Source organism: Pectinophora gossypiella, chromosome 6 (assembly GCF_024362695.1).
Source record: "Pectinophora gossypiella chromosome 6, ilPecGoss1.1, whole genome shotgun sequence".
Taxonomy (NCBI): domain Eukaryota; kingdom Metazoa; phylum Arthropoda; class Insecta; order Lepidoptera; family Gelechiidae; genus Pectinophora; species Pectinophora gossypiella.
The window spans coordinates 9523393-9547909 of record NC_065409.1 but is presented as its reverse complement, the minus strand read 5'-3'; the positions used below and the strand labels follow the sequence as shown (position 1 = coordinate 9547909).

At 37.4% G+C, this 24517-nt stretch overlaps 2 protein-coding genes across 2 annotated transcripts; one reads left to right on the top strand and one right to left on the bottom strand.

Moving 5' to 3' along the window:
- The first annotated feature begins 469 nt into the window (after window positions 1-469).
- Window positions 470-3086, top strand: LOC126367729 (Golgi reassembly-stacking protein 2). Its single transcript, XM_050011404.1, has 5 exons — window positions 470-618; window positions 700-984; window positions 1065-1376; window positions 1545-1920; window positions 2380-3086. The coding sequence occupies exons 1-5, from the start codon at window positions 556-558 to the stop codon at window positions 2781-2783; spliced, it is 1440 nt and encodes a 479-aa protein (XP_049867361.1). The 5' UTR covers window positions 470-555; the 3' UTR covers window positions 2784-3086.
- Window positions 3080-24091, bottom strand: LOC126367728 (sodium-coupled monocarboxylate transporter 1). Its single transcript, XM_050011403.1, has 13 exons — window positions 23897-24091; window positions 19343-19650; window positions 18947-19112; window positions 18542-18653; window positions 12152-12219; window positions 11199-11353; window positions 10409-10652; window positions 10017-10132; window positions 9251-9350; window positions 8623-8793; window positions 7977-8131; window positions 5462-5660; window positions 3080-3691 (listed from the first exon to the last, which is right to left on the bottom strand). The coding sequence occupies exons 1-13, from the start codon at window positions 23948-23950 to the stop codon at window positions 3455-3457; spliced, it is 2085 nt and encodes a 694-aa protein (XP_049867360.1). The 5' UTR covers window positions 23951-24091; the 3' UTR covers window positions 3080-3454.
- Window positions 24092-24517: the final 426 nt, after the last annotated feature.

The following is a 24517-nucleotide window of genomic DNA, read 5'->3' as shown; positions in this document are numbered from 1 at the left end:
GAAGCGAAAATAGGCAGATACACTTTGTTTATTGAATACTCCAATATAATAACACTCGCGAATGTCTTCCGACTAACTTAATGCGATCATTAACCACAAAACACCACTTCGTATTAATTATTTAGATTATTCAATGAAGAAAGCAACTATCCCGTTCCCGTTTCCCGCCAAAAAGCCAGCTAACATTCTTCTGTGAATGTATCCGAATTTGATTTTGAATGAATGAATGAACGGTTAGTGATGTGTATGATTGTGAAAAATACCGGTAAGAAAGTAAAAAAAAAATACCGTAAAATATATTTAAGAAAATACGAGAAATTTTTTTGTTTCATGAATTTAGAAAGTACGCAGGTGACAACAAATTTTTACGATTTTTTGTGCAATTATTTTTATAAATAGTAATTTTTTGGGAAATAAGTCATATATTTTCTTTTCCAGTGCCACGTCGTGATCAAAAATTATTAAACGTCAAAGTCAAAAAATTGTTGCAGTTGTTGGAATACTTCTGTCAAAAAATAGTTAAATTGTATTTTTTATAAATTTCTACGTTTTTCAATGGGTTCTTCCCATAGTACTGAAGTGCCGGGAGGCGGTTCCGAAGGATATCATGTTTTGCGGGTTTGTACCATTGTTCTTATTCCCCTACTTTTTGTATTTTCCGAACTCTTGGAAGTAACACGTCAATATTTTAATTCGCAGGTCCAGGATGGGTCTCCAGGACAGAAAGCCAATTTGGAAGCATTTTTTGACTTCATAGTGGCTATAGAAAACATTAGATTGGACCAAGACAATGACACGTTGAAGGAACTTCTTAAGAAAAATGTTGATAAAACAATCAAAATGTTAGTTTACAGTAGTAAAACACAGTCGGTGAGAGAAGTTTTGATCACGCCCAGCGCTAACTGGGGCGGGCAGGGTCTCCTGGGCGTCAGTATTAGGTTTTGCTCCTTTGAAGGTGCTAATGAGAATGTTTGGCATGTATTGGTAAGTCCTTTAGTACTGCTACAATTAATGTTTGTTTCAGATTTATTTATTTGTTTTTTACATTGTATTGGTCATTACAGGAAGTGCACCCAACTTCCCCAGCTGAAATTGCAGGACTGAGACCATTCTCTGATTATATTATTGGAGCGGATTCTATCATGCATGAAAGTGAAGACTTGTTCACTCTCATTGAAGCTCACGAGGGTAGAGCTTTGAAGCTGTATGTCTATAATATCAATGACGACACATGTCGTGAGGTGCATATTACTCCTAATCATGGTTGGGGAGGAGAAGGCAGCTTGGGATGTGGAATTGGTTATGGATATTTACACAGGATTCCAATAAGAAGTGTCATTGCTCCTAACCAACCATATACTGCACCTACTTCTATGGTGAGTATATTTATTTGTTTTATTATTTAAATAGGTGTGATCTTATGTATCTATGTAATATTTTTTATTTATTTTATCCATATGATAATTCATTTATTTGTATATAAATTAATATAAAACAAAGGAATGTCGTTTGATATTTAATGAAGTAAGTAATTTTATTTTTAGGCACCATCACAGGTACCAAGCAGTCAACAGAATATTGTACAAGGGATGCAGAACATGAATTTGACTGATGACAAGACTCCTTTGATTGCTGCATCCCAGGCCACAATTCCACAGCAACAGCAAAATGCTCCTCCACCATTTTTATCCGGGGTACCGATGGTGAACCCTGGAGGATATTCTGCTCCTCAGAGTAATGTGCAACCGCCGTCTGCTCCACTGGGAAACATACCACAAATGGTTGCTCCTCCAGGTGTGGTTCAGCAACCACCTCAGCCAAATGCCATGCAGCAGCCTCAGCAAGTGGCTCCTCAAATTAATCAACAACCAACATCGCATGCACAGTCTGTCATGTCTAATATGGCTGCTTATTCAACCAGTAAGTACTTTTTTTTGTTGTAACTTTTATGTTTATGTAACTTCACATTTATCTTTTTTACATGTTGTATTATAGTAACTTTAAAATAAACAGAATATTAAATGAAATGAGTGCTAAAAATGCATTCTATTATACACATACGTACATAAACATATTCATATCAATATTTTTTAACATGGTGGGCTAAGTCAGAAACTGAACAAGGTATATTCCCAATTGGGTTAATCAGAGGTACATCCTTTGCATGAGCCACAAATTGTTGATTCAAAAACTTATAGACACTCTTGTTTTTTAGGTTTCTGAGGATAAATGTAATGCATAAATAATATTCATGATATATTCACATAAATACTTGTTATTAAAATTATCATGCTGTATTGAGAATTACTTAGGTTCATTTAATTATATCACATCTACAGATTGAGTTGTTGGTGATTATTATTCTGCTTCTTTTTACAGATTTAGCAGACGCAACATTGACCAACTTAGGTAGTATACCATCAGTATCAAAGGTGCAGCCGCCGGCGCCGCTGCCGAACTTGCCTATTGGCATACCTATGAACCAGCCTCAGCCGTATATACCGATGATGGCTAATTACACTCAGTCACAAGCTTTACCTCCGGTGTCGGCCGCCTACCCACCAAGTACGACTAACTTAGTGCCAACGTTTGACATGAGTAGTTTCGCGACGTCGCCGCTGCCGCCGCCGCCGGTGCCGGGGCCGGGCGCCGGGCTGCCCGTGGTCACACCCGTGTCGCTCCACGGCATGCCGCCCATCACCGTCAGCGCCACGCTCCCCGTCTCCACTATGCAAGAAATACATCACCAACAAACACACCAACAACAAGACCTATTATCGTGAAATGATATTAATTAATTATTTACAAGGGCACGCCCTTGATATCATAAGCACAGAATAATTTGCCCATATTCATGTTATTTTGAAATGTTATGTTCAAATTATATTATCTAGATAACTGCTGACGAGAGGCAGATAAATGTGTTTTAATGTGCTGCGCTTTTGTTCTATTTATTGTGCAATATAATGCAATGCAGCGTATTTAATTGTTATGATTGTGTTAAAATATTTGTCTGCCTCTCCAAGTTGCTATTTTATTTAAGTATACATTTAATGTGGTAAATAAATGAGAGACGCAATTCACTATTTTGACATTTATTACGTATTAGAATTACAACTAATAAACTGCAAGTAACAAAATAAATATAATTTAACATTGTTAGACTTTAGCTGCTTAGCATCTAAGTCTAAAGGATACCTAAAAATATTGCTAATGATAAAACTAAAATACCTACTGAATCTGAACAAATTCCTATGTTCCTATAACAAAGATCAACAACTCCTGGATGAGGCTTCGACCGGTAAGTACATACCCACTAAGCGTTTTAATAAAATTATTTTAACTTATAAATAATTAACCTAGAGCTTAAATACTTCGTTAGTATTTAACGATTTGTACATGGTTGGCGTGTAATCAATATTTGGATTATCTTTGGTTTTCGTAATAAAGTGGTTTAGAAGCTGGTGTGCTGGTTGTTTTCTATTGTGGGTGGTTTTTCAGTTTCGAGGCGTAGGGCGAGGTTGTCGTGTCCGCGGGTCTGCGAGGCGGCGTCGCTGTAGAAGACTCCGCCCGCCATTTCTGACAGCCGCCGCCGCCGCCGCGTGTCCTTGTCATCCGCTACACTCGGAGGCCGCAGACTTGAGCTGCGCCGCCGCTCCGACCCCATTCGCGCCGGAACCCTCAGCAACTTCTACAACGGGAAGCGGTAATTATTCACACGCATATACCTACCTAAGGTTATTACGACACAACCAGGAACAATAATAGTTGACAAAAAGCTCAACTATAGTAACATAATTCAACAGTGTTACAAAAAGTAGATAGAAAAGAGGTTGTAAGTTAAGGTTTATCGGTCGTTTTCAAATTATCTAAACTATTTGGCTACATCTATTGCGGTAAATGTATTACGTAACAGACCGTCCAATCAAAATATTTTACGGAGAAAAAATATTGCGATAAGGCAATGTAAAGTTAGAGCGGATGGCAACCAAATGGTCTGTCGGTTTAACCAATCATTTACGCAAGGAGGTACTTTCCAGGCTACGTTCCCTAAAAACAATATAGGAGGCGCTGTTCACATTTAACGTGATAATTACCTATTTTCTCATTACTCATAATTATACAAAAATAGAATGTACTTAATGGCAGAGGCATATATAAAAATAATTGTTGCTTGATATTTGGATCTGATACATACAGAATTATGTGGCTTGGCTACCTATATTTCTTCTCTTTATTTTGATCAGAATAGTAATGGGTGGAAGATGTGTTGTGCCTGAGTGTAATAACAAGGGTCATCATTTATACCCATAAACGCCATAAACAGAGATAAAACATGAAAAGATGTCTATTAACCATGAAATTAGGAGGTTAAAAGAACGTGGAACCTGACAGGGCAGCAGTAACTGTGAGTAATATTCAGAGGCGGAGGACAGGAGTCGTAGTATGGCTGTAACAGACTACTCTGGGCGCCATCCCACTTGCGTCAGACAGAGTACTGCGGGCGGAAGGCAAGAGGGAAACCACTGTCCTATTTTTCCCTAAAAAAGTAGCATGGAAATGCTGCACGTGGCTCTTAAATTGATGATGATGGGCCTGGAAAGACTCAGTGCATGATGAGTATACACTTGCCATCACGTCTCGTAAATCTCAATTAAATTAGATTTGTTATTATCGAAAGTCAAAAACGAGTCTGTACCTATCTCTTTTAATACCTAATAATGCAAGTGTAGCAATAAGTATGTCGTGATTGATGATGTAATCGTTATTTGTGAAGACGAGCGCGTAATTACTTAATAATCCCAAAGAACATAAATCCGAGGTTATTACGAGTGGCGGGTGGATAGGTCAGGAGATGGTTTAGCGGGTTCAAATAAAAGATAAATTCCTTTTTTGAATTGCGCGATTAATAAGCACATAGAAGTCTGAGGTTATTCGGAGATCCGTGTTGCTCTATGGTGACGGGTGGATAGGTCTACAATCAGGAGGTGGTTTAGCGGGTTCAAATAGAACATACATTCGATTTTTGAATTGCGCGATTAATAAGTATATATAGGTAGGTAGGTATAAAACGCTATACAGATGATAATAATCCATAGGATCACTTCACTTTGACTAGTGTATTTTCGATTAGCTTAACCTTGTGTAACCTAACTTATTAGTAGGTATTTATCTAAATTTTATAACAATAATAATAGCCGACCGTCACATAAACCTGCAACCGTTGACTCTGGTTACAGAATCAGTCGTACATTCCTACCTTCACTTGTTGGGCAAGGAGTGAAGGAAGGCGCCGAGCGGCGGCGAGATGAGCACGTTGGCGGCCGGTACATTGATGGGCACATTATTGGCGGGGTCGACTTTGACCAGGGCTTCCTGTTAGCTTTTTTTGACGTAGGATTGTCGCATTAAATAATCAACAGCACGCGGTCACAAATCCGCGACCGTCGTATATTCGTACCTTCACTTTGTTGGGCAAGGAGTTGAGGAAGGCGACAACTGGCGGTGATATGAGGTCGATGGGCACGTTTGCGGGGTCGTTGGCGCCAGTGAGCGCGGATACTAGCAGCCCCGCCAGCAGTGTGGCTGCGCATCCCAGCCCGGAATACCATAGGTACGACACGCGGAATAACCAGAATACTGCTTCGTCGTGGTTTTCACTGAAATTAAAACGTTTTATTTACTTATGATGCCGGGAATGTTATAACAGTCCATTGACTACGGGATTTTGCCCAGTCCAGCATGGTAGACCATTATACCTATTATGGATGATGGGCTAACTACCTGTTACCACGTTACTTGTTATCTCAAAAGTTCGTATCAAAAGTGTCTGCAAAATCTTCTAATTACTTGTGGTTCGTCCCACCCCTTTAGGGATCAAGAGCATCTTTTTTTAATTACCAACCGCATCAACCCTGGTGTCGGGGTTGATGCTCAAGGGTTGATGGGTGGTTGAGGGTTGGTCAGGGTTGATGTTGGTGATCAAGGGCATGTACGTATATAAACATGTTTTTTTCAGTAGGTACACAGATAACTAATAAGCGATATTTTAAGCATATTGTTATTGATCTATTTAACATTTGTTTTTGTTTTTTAGATTACAATACTATTGTAATACTTGTTTCGATCAACATCCCACAATGACGCGTGGGCAGAATTAACCTTCACACATTTTCTTAATCATGACCCGCCCTTGTCGGCTTGACCCTAAATATTACAAAGAATTCTAACGAAATGTATATTAATATAGTAGACAAAAATGGTAAACGGAATCCGTTGTATCACAAATGATGTTCTACTTGACCTGAATATTATTCAACAATTCAGATCTTTGACCCGGGTTGACCGGTCGTTATATTCGTTTGCTAAAACAAAATTTGATGTGAAATGTGTTTAGCCGAAAGTCTGTACTTATATTAAAGAGTTATATTTATGTTGACCTTAATGAGAGGTTTGCGGTGATGCGGTCAGTCTCGTTTACAGGTCTTACTTGGACAATGAGGGACTTTCCAGACTACGTTCACCAAAAACAATACAGATGGCGTTGTTCAGTTTAAACGTGATAACTACCTATTTTCTCATTACTCGGGTAAGTATATAATTATTTAAAAATACAATGTAATGGCTGAAGCATATATTATATATATATATATATATATATAATTGTTGTTTGATATTTGGATCACATCATCATCATCATCAGCCGTACGACGCCCACTGCTGGGCATTGGGGGATCACATTATGTATAGAATTATGTATCTACCTGTATTGCTTCTCTTTTGATTAGAATAATAATGGGTGGAAGATGTAATTGTGCCTGGGTGTAATAAAAAGAGCCATCGTTTATACCCAAAAACATAGATGAACAATGCATATGTCTGTTATATATATTGATTTTAAAATAAACACTGAAAAGACCCTTATTGTAATACCAAGTTCAGTACTTATTTAGTTGGAGAGTCCCCTGATTTTAGAAACAGCTATTGAACTCTATTTTTCGCACTCATTATACCAATGAATTCTTCGATGGATACATGTACGACTATCAAGAAAATGTCATTACATTTTACACACACATTCTAGATTCTACTGCTCTATATACAGCTGCGTGTATTTTACTTATGTAATAGATACGAAAAGGGTTTATCGTTATGTTAATAGTATAATTACAATATAAGTTAGTGAAAGAAGAAAGTAAATTGTCTACTTAGTGAATTTAAAAACAATAAAAAAGTAATAAGAATGTGCTTTCACATTTACACAAAGTACTTATACTTACTTACTTACACATACTTATTAAAAAGTAATTTTAAGTAGGAAATTGTAGTAATATCATTGTTGATTTAGAGTCGCTTAACTGGGCGATAAGCGAAGGAAAGTCATATATACGTATCGAACAATTATTTATTTGCTAATCGCAATTTAATGCTTATATACCACCGTCCCACGTAAAAGAATCCGTAAATAATTGTACGTTAATTTCGATGCTATTTTTATATCGGAATCAATTAACTTTTGCCATGTAAAATCAAGTTAAGTGATTTACATATCTATAAAGAAAGAACGATCGCGTTGATGTCTTTTATATGAGATACATATAATTTAAACGATGCATGCATATTTTATTAGGTAACGTCTTTATTTGGAAGTGATAATCTAGTTTTGAATACTTGCCTCGTTCAATTTATGGGCATTCCACTGTTTGACACAGAACTTAAAATTAATGAACACAAGTGTTGTTTTGATATTATTTCGATCGAAGCACAGCTGTTGCGGCTGCGTGTCAAATTGCACGTATGTATGATACGCATTACGAAGTCTACAGGATTAAATCTTGATGTGCCCATAGGGAAATGATCGACCGCCATTTAGGGAAAACTTGCTTGGCCTTATTGTCTGGGCCTGTGCCTTATTGTTTTTGTTTGTTTATATCGGGAAGAATTTTCATAAGAAAGTAAAAAAAATGCGTTCTTACGTAGGGTTCATTGACATCTGTATGGTGAGGTTGTGAGAGGCTGGGCACCCCTTGACGGAGCCCGGCAGCCGGTGCAGGGGCACTTGTGCCAGTTGCGCACCTCCACCTGCCGCCACCACCAGCAGAAGACCGAACACTCCACCCGCCACTGCGCCCTGAGAAATGATAACTACTTATTATAGTTTCTCTCTCCGGTATGTCGGGTACGACTAGGCCTTTCTGGTTCAGCAGTGAAGAGGTAAGAAACATTCAGACAGGTACACGGTTGCTTTGAATTAAAGCGTTGACAGCGACTCCCCGAACGGCGACTCCCCGAACAGCGACTCCCGCTACGGCGAGTCTCTTTACGGCGAGTGGCTTGACGTCGCGCGCTTCTTTTTAGGAGGTATGTAAATTATAAAAATACAAAAAAAAGTGTATACGTCACCTACAGAAAACCAAGTATGTTACATACACGTGCAGCGACACGGCTCACCACACCACAAAGTTGGTCTAACAGAAAGCTCGGTGAGGTGTGGGTACTTAGATCAATCTTGCGTTGGACGTACTCCTGACTACCACAATTGCGATTGTGTAACTGGGTAGTTAGTGCAACTTTGTACAACAAGCTGAATCTAAACCACCGATTTGACTTGTTGTTGTTCACCTTAGCATTAGCCCATGGGAACAGCATGCCCAAGGAGAAGAGTCCGAGAGAGACGCCACCAGCTATGCCGTTGAACGAGAGAGCCAGTTGCAGCACCGGCCCGAGTCTCTCCACCAGGAATACTAGTCCAAAGGACACTGCGCCACATGCTAGACACACCCATCGCGCTATCTATGGACAAAATGATCTTTCAAAACATAATTGAAAAAGATCTCTTCTTCTATCATGTGGGTTGTGAGGTGGATTACCAACCCCATCAACCCTGGTGTCAGGGTTATTATTGAGACGCCATAGGCCCCTGACATGACTCATGTAACGACTACGTACTTACATCAGTGAGTAAGTAGTAACCGGGACCAACGGCTTAACGTGCCTTCCGAAGCACGGATCATCTTACTTTTGGACAATCAGGTGATCTGATCTTCCTGTAATGTCCAAACTAGGGATCATAAAGTGATGTTTGTGATTTGTCCCCACCGGGAATCGAACCCGGGACCACCAGATCGTGATCACATCGCTCAACCACTGGACCACAGAGGTTGTCATTGTTGAAAAAGATCATAATCTAAAATATCTTGTTTATCGAATTTATAAAATTATTAATGTGTCTCACTATCACTTTACTTACAGTAGCCCCTTTGTTCTCAGGTAGCGTTATGCCAAGAAGACCAGTGGCCAGATCCTGACACGCTATTGCGGCCAAGGAGTTCAACGCAGAAGCTACCGTCCTACAAAAGCAAAAGGTATTAAATTATACTTTACTTACTAATTGTTTTATGGAAAAAACATGTGATTTCAATATACATATTGTAGTTATGAGTAGGACGTATCAGTTTGTTTGGTACTAAAACAAAATTGCGCTTTCAACTGCCGCAAAGTGTTAAGTGTTAATATAGACAGATCTGCACCGATGATGCTCAAATTGAAACTGGTATCACAACTGGACTTTTCTGGTTAAGTCCCATTTCAGGAACGAAGTTGGTATCTGCTTCAGTCACGGGAACGCCTTCGAACATTTCGCACATTTAACGTACAAATCAGACGGGGCTTCTAATTTGGTGTTGAGTTCGTTATTTAAATGTTATATAGGCAATATAACACACTCAAAAATTGTGTTAACTAGGCAATTAAAGTGTCTTAACGTAATAATAGTAATTTAAGTAGCTAACAATAAAAGTTTTGATAATACGTAAGCGTGCGTCAGAATTTAACGACCAGTGTATTCACTAGCAGACAATGGACCAGATTATGTGATTTGCTTGTACCCACGGTTTAGTAGTAAAGTTGCGTCACTTGTGAAGGGTTACGGTGTACTTTTGGATTCCACGGACATCTTTCCAACAACTATAGAAGCGGCAGATCAGAAGGCAAGTTACTTTTCTCTCTTAACCTACCCAAGGCTGGCCGCAAAGATGCCAGCGACGAAGAATCCTGGGACACCTCTGGCAGCACCCAGTTGTCGCACCACGTATAGAGGCAGCAATCGATCCGACGCGTTGATCGCACCTGACTGAAGTAGGTAAATGATTCCATTATAATGATGATGCATCTCCCATACTAATCGTGTAGACTAGATACGCGATGTGTTTCAGCATGCATCACGTGAATACGATGGTGTAACTACGAAATACCACGCATGGGTCTTACAAACGAAGGATTCAATGTCAAAGTAGAGCATTAACGCGTGTTGTGTGTAGAAACAAACAATGATTTTACTCGATGTCGGCGAACTTTTGTAAACAATTCCATGTGGGTAAACGTTGCGTAAGAGATTTTACGCACTTACCTGAATCGGATCACAGTCTGCATAATGAGCGGCGAGAACCGCGCCGGTGATAAAGTTGACGGAGTATACGGCGGTGAGGCCGAGGGCAGACACCCATAGCGCGATCCGCGCCTGCGCGATGCGCTCCACCGACAAGTACTTCTGTACTGATGCTTGATTTGCGCAGAACATGCTGGTCCAGTACATGGTGCCGCCTACGACCACAGACCAAAACGAATGCCGCACCGTCGGATCCGGATTCATACTAAAAGAAACATTAATAACATCGCATGAGCATATAGGGAGCGATACTGTCGCTAGCGGCAATTTCTTGACTTCTTTATCCAATAAGTACCCGTGGTGTTATATAATATATAAAATACCGAGTCAATTTATAAAATAGTTTTTATGCATAATGGCCTGTGCGTGCGTTGTGAAGAAGTGTTAAGTAACGTATATGTTTATTCGAATTACAATCACTATAACAGGTTGGTTGTATCTCGCCGCGGAATGAAAGATTTCACTTTGTAGAAAGCACGTAAATGTAAGAATAGTCATGATCTCAGGGGATCCCAATTAATTTGTTAATCCTTGAGGTTTAATTTAAAATTTTGGCGTCTGTTGTGAATTTGATAATGTCATTTTACTTATGAAAGAACATTATTGAAATGTGTAAGTACTTGGATTCAAATTACTTTAAAGCACAAACATATCTTTAGGATTTGGTACAAACAGCAGTCTCTACCTAGACTGATCGAATAATATTTACATAGACACACAAACGTATATTTTTATAATTACTGGTCCTTACTCAAAAAAATGCAGTCTATCAGTCCGTCGCGCGTGGTCCCAGACGGCGTCGAGGCCGCCGACCTTGGCTGCGCCCATGGCCAGCACCACAGCCAGTGAACCCAGCAGCACGGCTGACTGGAACGTATCCGTCATTATCACCGCCTTCATGCCGCCCTGTATGAATACATAAATTATGTTATTGGTACATTGTAACCAGTTTCGGCACTTAAATGGGTAAAGTGCACGGCGCATTACATTTTTTTGGCAGGGTTTCATTGTTACATTTCTAACTACCTGTCATATAGGTGATCTTCCTAGCATATCCGAAAATGCTGCCGTGCCTTTATTGTCGCGTTACTGTTGCTGCTTATCATCTCCGATTTGGAATGGTAGGTGCCATTATTCCACCAACACAACAAAACGTAACATCGTCATCATCTTCCTGGCGTTCCGTTTTCACAGGGTGCGCTTACCTAATCTGAAGATTTGAGAGGTCCGTTTGTCAGGACAACATAACATAAACAGCCTATATTGGTCCCACTGCTGGGCACAGGCCTCCCTTCTACTCCACAGTGGTGTTTTTTACGGCTAATGGCCGGGACCAACGGCTTGACGCGTCCTCCGACGTCTAAGCATTTTAATCCGCCAAGTTTATTAAGTATTGTTCTGATCTCGCAGATAACTCAAATTCTAAACTTTATGCGAACTGCGATGCATAGTCCGTTGATTATCTCCGTTGAGCTGTTACGTTGCCAATCCTCGACTGTTACTATCACTTCAACATAATTTCGTTCTTGCAATTTTTGATTGCAAGATTTACAATTCCCTGGAAGTTAGAAATGCCAGTTACGATCGAGTTTGCAACACAATTTCTATTGTGTTTGGAGTGTGTAGCTTTTCCTGACTTAGCTAGTAAGGCACAGTACTATTTCTAAATAGGAAAACCATACTTTTGACAATTGTTAAACTAACCTGTGAAGCGTAGAATATGCACACCACGTACACCAGAGATACTGCTAGATAGGTGTTCAAGCCAGTAACTGTAAATAAAAATTGCGTAACTGTTAACTATGTATGTGTAATATATGTATGCATTTGAACGTTAGGTTGCCTATCAGCAGACTAACCTATAAAGGGGCTGGTTTCTCTAGAGGTTGCGGGGGTCACAGTGTCGTCGCCGCGACAGAAAATCTAAATTCCAGTCTTACCCAATCAATCATACTTAGGTATGCTGTCCTCGCCGTTTACTTAGTTTGCACATATCGACTGTTCCTTTCTCTACACGCTCATTTTTAAATAAATAGTGCCTGGTTTGTTCAAAATAAACCATTAACACTTTAGCTAATAGTTAGTGTCAGTTTCAAAGCCTAAGGTTCTGCAATGGTACGTATATGAAGTGAAGCAATGCATTAAAAGAATAGGGGAACATAAATCATGGTGATCGCTATTATGTGAGCTGTACTCGGATAGTGCATCGCTTGCGCTATGCTGCAGCTAGGCGTCAGGTTATGCGTTCTAACGTTTATTGAGATATGAGTCGTAAAATCAACCAAGTTTAGCAACTTTAAACCCCTCTGAATACTAAAATAGTTTCGAAACATCTAATAAATTAGGGCCCAGGCAGTCAAGATGCGTTCGGACTGTAAATAAACTGCAAATAAGCATTGATAATGTATAAGGATAATGAGTTTCGTAATTGTCTCTCCCTGCCTCTTACTTTCGATGTGCAATAAGGAATACCATGTATCAGTATTCCATGATGAAGCGGCCGCAACTCTACCTTATGAACATTATATGCAGAAAGCAATTAAAGTGTATAAGTTGTAATGACTTGCTATGAAGGTAGTTATAGCGTTAGGTATAGTTGGTATGTGTGTAATATCCATGCAATTATTTATTCGTAGCCCATGCATATCAAATTAGTTACTTTTTACTAAACGTCAAAACACAAAATTTCTATGGAATTTGTATGACAAAACAATCTGTGACGTCATAGAAAAACGTGACAAAATGTCGCATTTATTATTACATTTTTATTTATATATATATATATATAATAGAAAAAGGAAACGTTTTTGTCACCTTTAGATCTGTCTTTATTTAGTAATCAGTATTTCATAATTTATGTTTGACCTAGGAAACTATCCAATTACTTATACGAAATGGATCTAAGTTTATGTCGAATAATAAAATAAAATTTCTTATGTCATAATGAGCAATCCAGTTAGTCTCATAAATGCATGCTTCAAAGTGTTTTAACATTTTTTATTATACTCGTTGTTTGGTGCTCTACTAAATAAAATAAAAAAATATTTCACAAGTATTCATCACGACTCTTGATCACGACGATTGGATAAACTGCTGGCTTCAACTTAATAATTAAATTACTAAATTAATTATTTCTTAATAACATAACATGTTATCATGCCTGTATCCCCAAAGGAGTAGGTAGAGGCGTGTTGTAGGTACATACATTCACTCTCTAGATTCTAAATTAAGCAAATTAAATTCATCTTTTTTGGGGTTATGTATACGTTTTTACAATAAAATACCAGTTAATAATTTGAATTTGTCAGAAAATAAATTTAAAGCTCATGTAAAACTTACTTTATGTAAAAAAGCTTATTATAAGATTATTGACTAAACCTAAATGATGAAAGTGTCTGGTATTAAATGTGTTACTCTAGTTATTAAATAATTTGTAATGTATACCCTCATTGATTTAAAAGATGTGTTGCTGTTGCAGTTTCTTGTTATTTCTTCTCCTCAGCCATAACACCTTGCGAAACGACTTAAATTCAACAAGTTTATCCATGATAATTACGTTGAATAAATGATTTTGATTTCTTTTTACTCCTCGCCAGTAGATAAATAGTGCCTTCTATAATTTGATGTTGTAATATTAGGTAAAAGGTTATTTACATGTAATATGGCGGTGGTAATCAACGACGCTAAATGGTGGTAAACTTTATATGTCTGACAAAATCTGACCTGCAGTTAATGGTACCTACCTAACGATGTACAATCATGAGCAATACAATGTACCCACTTTAGGACTCTGTCGCACTAACATATTTGACATTTAGTGAGACTTACAGTGTAATTTGTCAAAAAAAAATCATGTGACATGGTACCAAAATATATGGTTAATGATGCTCGTAACCGTACCAACGATTTCTATTGAATTTATATAGGTCTTAGTAGAGGTACATGCAATACTGTATTGAATTAGTAGACATTAATCTATAATAACGCCTATGATCCCTAATGGGGCGGACAGAGCCACAAGTTATATAATTAATTGGTTTTCAATTGTTGAAACAGTTTCGTAATGATTAGGCACTTAAAATCGTATATATTAGTTTTATGGTGCCATTGTGATTCATTTTCATTGCGCAAGTGCATCGAATACTGCGCACACGACACCACCGACGACGCATTGTTGATGCACATTTATCGTGACGGCAATACTTTCTCTGTCTAAGTTAACTCAGATATTCACCCCCTTAGCATTATCCCGTTTTTCACAGAGTCCGCTTACTTAACCTGAAAATTTGAAAGATCCGGTTTTTTACAGAAGCGACTGACCTTCCAAACCGCGAAGGGAAAACCAGCCCAATACAGGTTAGGTCACATACCTCTGTAAATGCATTTCTCAGGAATGTGGGTTTCCTCACGGTGTTTTTAAGATCCAAACATGAATTCGAAAACAAATTCGACAATCATTGGTTTAGGCCTGTACTGGATTCGAACCTGAGACCTCAAAGTGCGTTCTACCATCTGGGTTACCACGGTTCAACACAGATATTGATTTCTATAGAACAATCGATTTCTAACGGTCTTCAGAAATATAGAAAGCATTCTCATATGTTTGAACTATGAACATAAAGAATAATACTGCGTATAGGACGGTAATTCTCTGCCCCGCACCAATTTATTTTGGGCGCCGCCCTCACCCCTTCTGGGTATGGAATTTGCTATAATAACATTATTGTCATGGTTGAGTGCCGGTCTCAAATCCCAGTGGGAACATATCACAAAAATCACCTTGTGATCCCTAGTTTGGTTAAGACATTACAGGTTAATCACCTGATTGTCCGAAAGTCCATCCGTCCTGACGGTCCGTGCTTCAGAAGGCACGTTAAGCTGGTGGTCCAACTTACTGTTTTAAGTACGTGGTTGTTACGTGAGCCAGGGTTGCTGAGGTTGGTAATCCATCGCTTAACCCACACGATAGAAGATTAAACATAATGGGAATTTGTACGTAAACGTACCTACACCGTAAAAAAACGTGGAAGAACGTGATAAAATATCGAACTTATTGTTACGTTTTCTTTCATTAAAATTAGGAAATGAATAATATAGCAAAAATGAGTTGTTGTTTACACCGACAAGAGCGTGGCTCTTAAATTGATGATGATGATCTGTAGTGATATTAAGATTTTATAGTCTATTAAACTATCCAATTTACCAGCTTAACTGCAAATAGGACACACAGAGGTAAGAGAACAACTATTTATAACTCAACGTTTGAGTAAAGATGTAATAGATATCAGAATCATTTATTCAACGTAATTAACATGGATAAACTTGTTGAAGGTCAACGTAACATTTTTGAATTTACGTCATTTCGCAAGGTGTTATGGCTGAGGAGAAGAAATGACAAGAAACTGCAACAGCAACACATCTTTTAATAATTGTCGCCTTCGTGAACGATCTTTAAATCAATCTTGCAATCTTTAAGCTGTAGTGCATAGGCATTTCCTAGGCACGCGTGTTCCACCTTACGCTACAATCATCTTCATTTACCATCAAGCGAGAGTGTGGTCAAACACAAACCTATAATCCATATTATGTAGCAAGTTCTATCACCCTAAGGTTGCCTGGAAGAAATTGCTATTTAGCAATAAGGCCGCCGATTGTGCTTCTCTTGTCACTTTTGTAAATGTTTTAGTGTTGTGTTTATATGTGCAATAAAGCGTTTTTCCATTGTATTGTATTGAACCTATTTGTAATAAAAAAAATATATTTTCTTTTCACTTTATTACATGCGTATTGAGGTAACATGGGAGGGTTCAATAATTGTAATCACGAAATATGGTTTCTCAACATGCTGACCCTAATAGGAACAGAATAAAGACATAAAACATTAAATAAATTACTTCTTTTCGCAATTCTAATGGTGGCATTCATAGCTTTTCCGTTATAATTATTTGAATGTAAGTATTTCATTATTACATTGATGCTATATAAAAAAAAAACTCCTATACTATTGTTCCATTATTTATTCTATTCTTTTGAAAACTTTGCAATCTTTGGCCTACAAACAATCTAACCTGTTAGGCCGAAGTACCATTCGTTTGGCCGCAAAGAAGTATGGGCACAATAAATGTATGCAATCTCATTGATAATACCTATTAATAAATTGAAATTAAGAAAAAATTATTTTTTGTGCTCAAGCCGGGACGAGCGTATTAACCATTACACCACCGGGTCCTCCAGTCCTTGCGAAATTCTTTCGATCTATGTACGAGTATACATCGTCATTAAGCCGACGCCGAAAAAATGTTTTCCATTTAAATTTTCTCTTTGTAAGTTTCCCTAACCACGGGTAATAAGTGCTATAAAAACAAAAATCATACCTACTAATACCTAAGAGGTCTCATTTAATTGGAACATTAGTTGCTGTGAGTCACACAGGCTTTTCTATGAGTACACAACAATAGCAAGCATCTCTCTAGCAACTACCTAGGATGTTTGGCTGTAAAATATCCGTTAATACTATACTTTTAAAAACAGTTTGCTTTCGTCCTATTTATAAATATTTTAATGTCAAGAACGCACTATGCACCCAGAGCGGGGTGTGAGTTTTTTTGAGTAGTATTTGAGTTTGTATGTACGCGTTCACACATAAATACGTACATCCAGTCTGCATTCGGTCCGAAAGGCTTACCGTCTGTATACACATTGACCTTTAGGTAATAGTGAAGTGATCTATAGCCAAAGTCAAATTCACTTTTCGGTTTCGTCCTCTAGACAAGAATGTTGTTAATTATCTTCGTATGTTGACTGTTTTTGAAGCGCTGAATTATCACTCTCGTCTTAAAATGAAATGTACACATTGCATTTTGTATTCGGCTATTGGTAACAAGTAACAACTAGCCAGTACTAAGTAGTCATGGGGACAGAGTCGTATTGAATAGAAACGTCACGGCACTGGTGTTGAATCATAGCTACACGCACTTTAGGAAACGTTACACATACGTGTACGCGACCTTCGTACCCGTACGTAAATATCCTACAATCTTGTCACGTAAACTTTTATGGGGACCTTACGTAAGCTGGCATTAAGGTCCATTCACGCAGCACATTTCACAGTGCCAAATTAATTCCTGTTTATTATTCCATCACAATAGCAAAGAGCTAGTTGAATTCTCACAGTGTGAACATACGCTTGTTATGTTGCTCCTGCGACCCACTATGCATATGTATGCCATACCTTAATACGACCCCATAGTAAGGCTTCTGTTGCAAAATTCGTATTGAATTTGACTATGTAAAATAGTTTCACGAATAAGTAACAGTTTCGCAATAAGTCCAATATGTTTTATATTGTAGGTTGTATTACCTATTGTTTTGTGAACAGATCGGTGACCATCGCAAAACTGTTACGTGGGATTACGGGGGAGTTAATAGATTTGCATGGACATGCGACTCCACCCATACATTCACTATTTTAATTACCGCAGTTTACATATTATATCACAGAGAGAATGTATGTCCAAATCCATTTTTACGACCTGTACCTTGTCACTGTTAATGTATGTAACTCAGTATAATTATTATGTAGTTCATTACTATTTACTATCTACTTAAGTATTCCGGATGAGAGCCCTCAGCGTTCTCCAATTTCCGTCTGAGGAAAATTTACTATAAGTTACACCAAAAAAAAATATGGCTACAAGTACATAGCTCTGCTTTAAAACTAAGACACAAAAACAATTGTGTTGTTTTTTTATAACAGTTCATGCAAAAATGTAGGCGTGTTAGTAGATCTCGCGTTTAAAGAGTTTATTTAAAGAGGATGCTACGAAGTAGACCGCAACGAGGCGGTATTTTCGACAATAAATTGGACGCCATGCAACATAAAAACAAAGGAATTTTGAAATCAAATAGAGCCTTTCCAAGATTTGCCGAACGTAACGATCGCTAATACTAACAATTTGCGAAAATTGAGATCTATCTTTGCAATGTATGTTTGCCTGGAAGATGAGTGTTTCGTGGTTTGTAATGATGCAGATAAAGTAAAAGGAGTAATAAAAGAAGTGTATGCTTAGATCAATCAGCTGATATGGTGGTTACCGTCAGATAGCGCCAGCGCCGGCGCATACACCGCCACCGCCGTGTACAGTATCATCTGCATCATGTACAGTGCACTTGCGTACACGCGTATCGATTTGCAGAATCGCACTTCCTGAAATATAACGCTGTTTAATTCACTGTTCTTGTACTTATACAATACGCTCGTACCTATAATAAGTTTATGACATTGGTAACTATTTTCAAAACCGATGCTATCTATTTGGAATAGTTACTACACACCATCACCAATGGTTCTATTTCGTAGCAATTACGTCTTACATAAAACTGCAATGTTGAACATTTGCTCATACTAATTACTGGGCTACAGTTTTAACATCTTCTTTTAAGGGGTTCTGAGTCTTTTATTAAGTACTTTGAATGTAGGATATTGTGCGTAAACATTACCAGGTATTCATAGCATGATGTGAGTCGTAGCCTCATGAACACTGGTAAGTAAAGCTGGCTCGTTATAGGCACAACGAGGACAAAAGCGATGCAAATCATCCAGAACTGTGCGCCTGCCATGTACATCTCAGCTGGATTGCCCAATAACTCTATGGCTGTGATGAAACTGAAAATTAACAATTTAACCAACTTAGTAATTAATTTTACATGTGATAAAATGAAATGCGAATGTAAAAGTGTGATTGACAGCGTCCCTGGTTTGTCTCGATAGGATTATTAAATTAAGTACTAAATTTAAGTGGATTAGCGGCCACACACGATTGTGAGTTGTATAAATATTCATAGGCAAATTAATGAGCATAAGTTATGGACATTGTAGCGAATTTTCGTTGTTACCTCGCGGCGAGACTTAGAGCCATAGGGAATGTTCCCATCGAGGATCCTCCGAGCAGGAAGTCATCTCCAGTGGTTTGTTGTTCAGCGAAATATCCGTAGAAGACACCGATGGCACATGATACTATCAGCATGGTGGCCAGGACGCTGTAGTCTTCCCAATGAAACAGTTCGTTCGGATCTGTTACATTCTTCTCTATAGATATTGTCACGTTATTTGATCTGGTCGTTGTGTGTCTCCGTAGACTTGGCGATGCTGATACCAAGCAACAACTTAAGGCCCAACATATTACTGAAGTTATTATGACGATCTGGAAAATAATATGGAAATTGAACGTTTATAATAGCTGATTTTTTTAACATTACTTACACAATATTAAATTTACATAAACTTTTTACAATATTATAAATTAAATATATTCGGGGCCTTCGCGGAGTACGTTCTGCCCAAAGATTCCCATTATGGTCGCAGCATTCTCGCGTTACAGCGCCAATGACGTTCCCTGGACAAGGCAACATCCCAAGCAGGGATCGTCTCCCTTCACCCGTCTAACTGCTAGCTGATAACATTTCTTTATATTACATGGTGTTTACCTAATTTTTACCGACTTCTCAACAAATAAGGCTTTTGTTTCTTCTAAAGTAACTAACTTTTTAATATTACAATAGGAAGTACAATTTTCAACAATATGTGCATAATATTACGGGTTATTACGCATTGAGCAATAATCCACTTAATCTGAGATTTATTATAATTCCAAGTTTCATCTCGGATGTATGCAACGTTGTGTTGTATTTTCGTTACGGACAATTTACGAGCATATTATTAACTGTTGCGTATAATAAATTTATTTTTTCGACGCATCTTTTTTTATTAGCCTCTAATTACTAGCCTCCAATTGATACCAATCACTTCGGAAACCGTATACCTACGTGCAATTGCATAATCGGTGAGTGGGCCGGTCAATGAGATGTATCTTAGCTCGACGGATGGTGTTTTTTCAATTACTAATGTTGTTTGAACCAATTAATTAATTCTGTTTACTTATGCTGTCAATCCATTCTAAGCGAAATTAAATCATTAGGTGTAACATCAGGGTCTAACTTTGCTAAAATGGTGTTTATAGAGCGCGTAGGTACGTTTAAGTAACTACATTAAAATTCCCTACATTCACTTACAGATTCTTTAAGTCTATTTAGATTTTTCTTCTGCGCAATACTGTGCGTTTCGGTATAATATTGTTATTTGATTTGTTAAATATTAAACATACTTACTGCGTGTTGACGTTTAATGAGAATATTATTATTACGAGGCAAGTGGTATCGAAGGCAATTGTACTTAATAGGAAAATCCATGTCACAGTTAATGAAGAACGAATGTGTGTACTATGGTGCACGCTTTTCGATTTAACTTGTGAGGCGATAGAAGGCGGTGAAGGGCGGTTTGATCCAGTTCGGTTCCCAGTAAAGCCACCCTGAACCGGATAGTTCCGGATGCCCGTCTCATTGGTCCAAGCCATCTCGATGACACTACGAGCAACATACGTGACTCACATTCCAAGCAATTAGTTATAACCGTTGATTGATCTTGTTTTGTTTGTTTCATTAGTTGGATATGGGTGTTTGTCAGCGCAAATACTCGTAAAATTGTATGTCCAATTTGGTACGCAGAATTATTTCAGCGTGAATAATAGGTACTGCTATGAGTTTACTACTGTATAATAATTAATACTTATAATTTGAGTTAACCATACTGTAAGCATCCTTGTAAATGATTTTTCTTTCTTTCTTTCTTTCTTTCTTTCAAGTCTGACCTTTGTAGAGTCGAAGCGTTAGAAACGATATCAAGTACCATTCGTAAGATATAATGCAATATTTAGTTTTACCTAACATGTACAACAATATTTGTGTAAATAGTAAACAGCCCGTGTCGAACAATTATATAATAGCATTGGTGTCTAAAGTCAAAACAAATTCGCTATTTTGGTAACTAATCGATTTCCATCTGAAAATCATACTATTAGTTTACGTCCAAATCCTTATTTAATTATGATAATTTACTATAATAAGCCCATCATGATACGACACGATCCATCTGAAAGCTATCTGATGATGATTGATGACACTTTTGTCCTTCAGGTACGTAAGTATACATATAATTAATACTCGTGCAGTGCTATAAAATATGTATAATATGCAAATAACATAATTACAATGATTTTCAAAGTTTAAAAAAGAAAATTATTTTAATTGTTTGTTAGGTATTTTGGTTACAAATGTTTTTGTGTTTTATGAATAAATTATTTTGGAATGTTAAGCATTTGTGTACTAAATTGTTGGTGAATTAGAGTGCGAATGTTTTCGACAACGTCGGACCACAGATTTCTCAACATTTTTTAACTGCAGTACATGAGCAGTGAGCACACAATGCCTTACATATACAACAAAAGGAGATTATATAATTATATTAATATTTCCCATGTTTCTATCGTTCATGTCATTATACTGATTGATGCTCAGTATGGAACGGACTGCGGTTACATTCCTTCAAAGAAACTTATTCACCGCCTATGGGAAATTATGAAATTTTGCTCATAAATCTCTAAATAATGTGGTTCAAGTTGGCTCGAAATTGCGTAAGTTTGTAGTCCATTCGAAGTAAGGCAACATGTCAAAAGGTTATTCGTGATGCAGCTAATTATCGTGAAGTCAAGTTGAAAAAAAAACTCGAATACCATCACATGGAATGTTCAAGTTCTCTTAGTAAATGAATATTGCGAAAGAATTAGTACAGTTTGCAACACAGATACGACATACTCAGATATCTTTTTTTAAGACGTGATTTATTGTAGATTTGCCGCAAATGGCATTAACTACTTGGCCGGACAAATGGAGAGCGCTGAGGGCTCTCACCCGGTACAAAATTTAAGACAACAGGCCTGAGGATGCCCAGTTGGGCGCGTACCTCGACTCATGGTGTCGTCTGAGAACTCAGATATCGACTTAATATACCTACCCAAGCAAACACGTAGATGTCCATAAACTACTTGAGTACTTATATTTATTTAATTCTTTATTGTACTTATAACAAAGAAAAACCAAACAATAAAAACATAAAACAAAAGGTGGGCTTATCTCTAAAAGAGATCTCTTCCAGCCAACCCTGCATAGTTATATATTATGGGGTATATTATTATATTTTTCGTATTTCAAAACATATTGTAAAGCGCATTGCTGTAACAGACAGCCGCTCCATTAATTGATCCATTTATTGTCGCTACTCGTTTTTCTCACAATAATTACAGGAAAGTGGTGCACGCGTTGATGTCTTTTATATGAAATAGGACACGCACGTGAACTAATTAGTGAGTCACGTGAGAGTCCTTTAACACTTTTAAGTACAGAACGTTTACGAACGTTCCGATTCCAAGGTGTCATACTAGCTATTATGAACCATCAATGATCCATGGTCTCTGTCCGTGAAAGGGTTAATATAATGGTCACCACACATTAATATTGAGGTTGAAAGGAGACGTTACAGTTTCAGGATCCGCCTACTACATTAGCATTCTATTATCTGGGCAGTTAGAATGGCCACCTCGAAGCAATTCGTCTAAGAAAGCAATAGTGCAATTTGAAATTTGCGCATATAAAAGTAAACGCAATGCAAACAAATGTCAAATAGAAATATTTTCTTAGATGAATTGCTTCGATGTGGCCATTTTAACCCCCCTGCAGTATTTAATGAGATGGAAATGCTAGATAAAATTGTTTTTTTAATATACTTACAGTAATTAGTAAGTAAATGTTAGTTTCCTATATATTTATAGTAGGTAAGTACGTAAGTTAGTAAATCTCACATTCTAAACACATAAACTATTGTAGTTGTGGTTATTGTACCTAGGTTTAGGTTTATATTTTAGTATTAGTTTAATTTCTAAATAATTTGTACGCGTATGTATGTCTGTCTATATGTGTAATAAGTACGTTGAATATCTCTCTCGTCACGTAAGTCAGCTGGAAGAAATCTCTTTGTTTAGACATAAGAAATCAGATAAACTTTGTTTGAGTTTGTAATGTTGCAAATGTGAATGTATATAAATAAATAAATAATAAATAAGCTTACCTATACTGTCTGTTATCTTTGTATGTTCTTTGTGTCTGGTTTATTGTGTACAAATAAATAATAAACAGCATTCCAAAAATACGATGGTATTGTATTTACATACATTAGTGTACTTATTCCACTATTTATTAGAATATGACATGGGGCGACGTTTCTAAAATGGTGTATATTATATTGTAACACAGTTGTAGTAACTCCTTAGTAACGCGTAAACTTAAGTATTTTTCTAGTAAGAGGATTGTTTATGAAAACTTTAATTGGTTAATGGATGCATTTTTTAAATACCTCTCCGTAAAGCAGTAAGTAATAAAAAGCCATAAAGCTGTAAATCTTCGATAATAAACGAGTATTTATCGTCTGTATTTTATAGCTTTTTACGGTTTTCATTGCATGAAACGCATGCTGAATAACATTACTCCTTTATCACCTACCTTATGTTTACCGTATATCCTTGGAAATATACTTCTACAGTGTTGTCTTGACATCTTCACTAATGTAGCAATTTAGCTTTAAATTAAAACGATCACTGATATGTTTACATTTCCTGAAGTGGGAAGAACTGTCTGATTGTTCCGGAGCGTGTCGTGACTCTGAAACACTCTAGTGATATGCCTACTACACACCAATAGGGATAATTAAGACGTGAGGAAGACGATACGGTTACTCGATTCGTCACTCATAAAGACCCCAACCGAGCCCTCTAATACAGCTAATCGAACTAACCGAGGCAATCACGAATCCATAAAATTTGGAATTCAACATCTTTGTATTGGTTCAAGACCATCGGTGATTGGAAGTTTTCTCGATAACGCTCACAGTTTATTAAACACCGATAAGAAGTAACAGTATTGTTAGTTTTATATTTTTTTAATTTTGGAAAATTTACATTACATTTTCGTTACATATTGGGATGAAGACTTCAAGTAAGAGTCCCTCATACGTTTTAGCAATAACGGCTTTATGGAAGTGCGCAAATAAATTAATTTTAGAACGCATTTTGTGTCGGAAAGTTTTTGATAAAGTGCATTATCCACCAGTAGGTAAATTGGGCT